The following is a 4269-nucleotide window of genomic DNA, read 5'->3' on the forward strand; positions in this document are numbered from 1 at the left end:
ATATATTATTATTATTATCATTATTATTTCTCAGGAAATATTAAGCCCAGAATATTTATGGTTACAATTACTAAAACAAAGTTCTCACAGTCCATGTATCACGCTAAGAAAGCACTTAATTCAAATTCCAGGGTTCAGATTAGCTATGAATCACGCACAAAAGGTTGCCCAGAGAAGCTGTGGATGCCCCATCCCTGGAGGTGTTCAAGGCCAGGCTGGATGAGGCTTTGAGCAACCTGGGCTGGTGGGAGGTGTCCCTGCCCATGGCAGGGGGGTGGGAACTTGATGATCTTTAAGGCCCCTTTCAACCCAAACCATTCGATGATGATGATGATAATGAAAATAAGCCTGCTTTTAACACTGTAGTATTACTTAGTTGAATAATAATTCTAACTTTATCTGCACAGACCCAAAATGTGATAGACTGAAATATTTTTTTTATAATCTTGATAAAAGGCTAATGAAAACATTCTCAGTCCAAAAAGGAACATGCTGCACATCCAGTAGCCTTGTAAATGGGCAACAAAATTGGAGGCATATAATTACACTGATTATCAAGGTAGAAATAATTTATCTTTGAAAATTCATAAAAATTAGAGCTCCACCCTGAACTTCCTCAGAAATAGGGTCAAGAAAAAAAGACAGCCTAGAAATAAAGTGCTAAATATTGTTCATAGAATCACAGTAGCTCAGGCCAAGACAACAGCATACAATAGGTAAGGATATAACTTCTTTCATTTGTGAAAGTAATTCATCTTCATGATACCTCATTTATTTGTTAGATCAGATTTTGTAATGAAATTTCATTACTTAAATTTCAGATTAAGCCTAAAATTGAGAAGTAAATGCTCGGTTTTACCTCCAGATCACTAGACTACACAGTTCAGAAACTATTCCGTCCCCACGTAAAATAACTATTTATTCCTTTTTCAAGAGCTCCATATATGGAATTATATTTTAAAATAACAACATACTATCTTGCGCTATTGCTGGAGAGTATAGTCCGGAGGCACAATCCTTGGTGACATATAGCATTAATGCCACCCATTGGATCCCATACTTCTCATCCCTACCTATTAAGCCGGAAAACATAATGATAGAATTAAATGGATCTAGTTAGTCTGCACGGAGACTTTCAAATCCACTCATATTTTCTCCTATTTAACAGTTTGAATAAAATAAGTCATGTACACCTTCAGCTGCTGTCCACAGGAACTGTTAAATTTTTCTGGCAGCAATATTCAAACAATGAGAATTTCAGCCAAAAATACACTTTAAAACTTTTGCCACATATCAGAATAGATTTTTCAGTCTTACAACATCTCAGTAAGTAAAGCAGGTATTAAAGTTATATTGCAAAGTACTTCAGAGTTAATTTTTAATACTTGGACCATAAAAGAAACAATAATTTTAAAACCTTGAATAAACAACATAGCAAAGAAAAAAATAAAATCACTTAATTCTGCTTCAGCTGAGCATTCAAGCAGAGTACATCAATTGCAGCATAGCCAGCAGAGATGGAGCACAAAAGCAAAGCAGGAGTTAGCAGTTCAATATGACTAGCTACAATGAGACTTTTACTGAAATATATAACTAATAAATTGTCATTTGCTAGTGTTGGTTTATTTCCTGACCGCATGCAGTACATTTGCTGACATGTAAATGATGCTCTTTACAATCCAATTTACAGCTCTAATTTACAATTTTTATTCAGAACCAGAAGCATCTCTTTAAATAGTTTAAATCTAGTCTTACATTTAAAAATATTTCATTAGATGCTCTCTAGAGTAACTTAACAAGAGTTACCTACCAAAATAAGGACAACTCGATGTAAGACAGGAAGATTTGATTTTTCCAACATATCCACTAGTTGCTGAGTTTCCTGAATGGCATACTTCTTATCCTAAATGAAAATAAGTGTTTAGAATTACTGAAAACATAAAACAATTATTTCAAAAAAAATGAATTCAAAGATTATTATTTACAAAAGAAAGATACATAATTTATTTGGATTTGGAGGTTTGTGGTTGGCTGGTTGGTTGGTTTTAATGGATTTGTCTGGTACAGTTATAGTTGTTTAAAAAAAAATTAGATTAAGAAATATATATATGACAAGCTTAAGGGTCTTGATTGGTCTCAGATATGGTTCATCTAAAACCTTCCTGTTTGTATAGAGGGATCCAAGCACGGATTGCATGGCACGCATATGTCCAAATTGGGAAACACTAATTTAGACCATGGTAACAATGCACAGTTAGGTGACTACACATACAACATACCTCTTCTTAAGACACTTCAATACAATATCTTGGAAAGGGAAATTTAAACTCCTTTCAGTTGCATCTCTCTCATTCAAAAATTCATGGCTGGTTTAACAACATACTGATGGAAGTGTAGAACCAGGAGAGAAAGAATGGACTAGTATCTCAAAGGTCTAGTTTGGTGCACATCAAACACACCAAACATCAGAAGGGATACACCAATAGGATAGAAATAACAACTTATTATTCAAATATGTATTTATTATTTACCATTACTAATAAATTTAAGTGCAAAACTAAAAGCATGCATCCTTACTACTTACATTTATGCAAACAAAATTGTAGCACTGTGCTGAAAAGATGTTTTGTAGATTGCTATCATTTTTGCTTAGAGATATTGATATAGCTTCAACCTGATCAGAAAAAAAAATAAAAATCACTATGTCACATCACTATGTCTAGAAATCAACAAATATCTTAAAAGTAAATATGGCTACTCCAAAGAACTAGAGTGTCAATGCCATCTAAAATGTTAAAATATTGACCACAGCTAGTTTAAATTTCAGACAATATATATTCTACTGAATGATCACCAATTAGTGTCTTGTTTAGATAAATTACCCTCCAATTAGCCCTCTGAAAAGGCCCAGCTTTCAGTGTGGTACATTTAATGCGCTTAAAACGTTAACATGGTACGGAGTCAAATCTCTCTCACAAGGTTACTGTGCTTCACTCGAGAAATCATAACCAGATATATTCTAAGGTGGTTCAAATTTAGAACTTCTGTATTGCTAAGCTTAAACATTAACTCTTTGAGATTTTAGTGTTTACAAAGAAGGCACTCAATACATAAATATTAATTTTCATAGATTTTTTCAACCTAAGAGTTCATAAAAAGAATGACTAAGGAGGTTTCAAGGAACAATACAAGACAGGGATCTTGATGGAATTCTTTGACGTGTCACATTGCAGGAACATTTTGAAAGTGCTGAAGAGAAATTTAATAATCAACTTCATTACGAGGAAAGACAATATGGATCAAAAGAGAGAAGAACGGTGGTAGAAATCAGCAACTAAATAAACTGGTTTAATAGAGCCCTCAAAAAAAAAAAATCAGTCCCACATCAGTAGGAATCCATTTTATACCCTCCTTACCTTGTTTGTGGTCATTTTTTGTGTGTTTTATTCAAATGCATCATAGGTTCAGGTGCCTCATCAACGCAACAGTTAACTGTTTTTTCATCGGTTTTGCAATGAAAATTTGGAAATGTAAATTTTAACTAGTGCCAGTCTGATTTGAGGTTGCTACGTTTGGAGCCACAGTGTTGTCTGATCGAGCATAATGCATTCTTTGACTTTTCTTACTGCCTTGAAGTGCTTCTCATGGTATGATTACAGTGGTTATATGCTAACATATATAGAGACAGTAAGTCAGCACTTAGAGAAGTACTTTTTTTCCTAATGTGGGTAAGTGATGTCTTCCTACTAACTGAAGAATAGTTTAAATGGAGAGAAAAAGAGGAAAAATAACAATGGATCTGATACAAGTGAAATGGAAATATATTTCTGCTCCATTATACAGCTATTCAGACAAGAAAATATCCTATTCAACTCTGCTAATGTTTTGCACTTTTAAATGTAGGTATTTAATATACATAAAGGATGATTTTCCATACTAAATACAATTCATTACCAAAAAAAAATGTACATACAATGTCAAATTACATTTCTAGATATAAAATAGCAATACAGTTTGCTACAGAAGATCCTCCTCCTCCTACTAAGCACACAATGCAGAAGATTAATAGACATGAATAAAACCATTACAAACTTAACATTATGCAAATCAGAAAACCTGTATTTTTGAACAGCTATTCCCCATCTGTTTCCCTGGGTAATAGAAAGATGTGATATCTTCACATAAGATATAATTAAGAATCACCCTAAGAACAGTCAAGATTTAAGCAATTACCAAATGTTAATCACCTCTGTGAAAAAGAAAACATGT

The 4269-nt window shown here is 33.3% G+C and overlaps 1 protein-coding gene across 1 annotated transcript in view; it reads right to left on the reverse strand.

Moving 5' to 3' along the window:
* Positions 1 to 1810: 1810 nt before the first annotated feature.
* ISPD (isoprenoid synthase domain containing) overlaps positions 1811 to 4269 on the reverse strand; it is a gene marked incomplete at its 3' end in the record, with an annotated part of 53199 nt that continues 50740 nt past the window's right edge. The window contains exons 6-7 of the mRNA XM_010083656.1: positions 2585 to 2674; positions 1811 to 1903 (exon numbers count right to left, since the gene is read on the reverse strand). Coding sequence (XP_010081958.1) covers positions 1811 to 1903; positions 2585 to 2674 — 183 coding nt within the window. The remainder of the gene's footprint in view (positions 1904 to 2584; positions 2675 to 4269) is intronic.

The sequence above is a fragment of the Pterocles gutturalis genome, unplaced genomic scaffold (assembly GCF_000699245.1).
Source record: "Pterocles gutturalis isolate BGI_N339 unplaced genomic scaffold, ASM69924v1 scaffold2975, whole genome shotgun sequence".
In the NCBI taxonomy this organism is placed as follows: Eukaryota; Metazoa; Chordata; class Aves; order Pterocliformes; family Pteroclidae; genus Pterocles; species Pterocles gutturalis.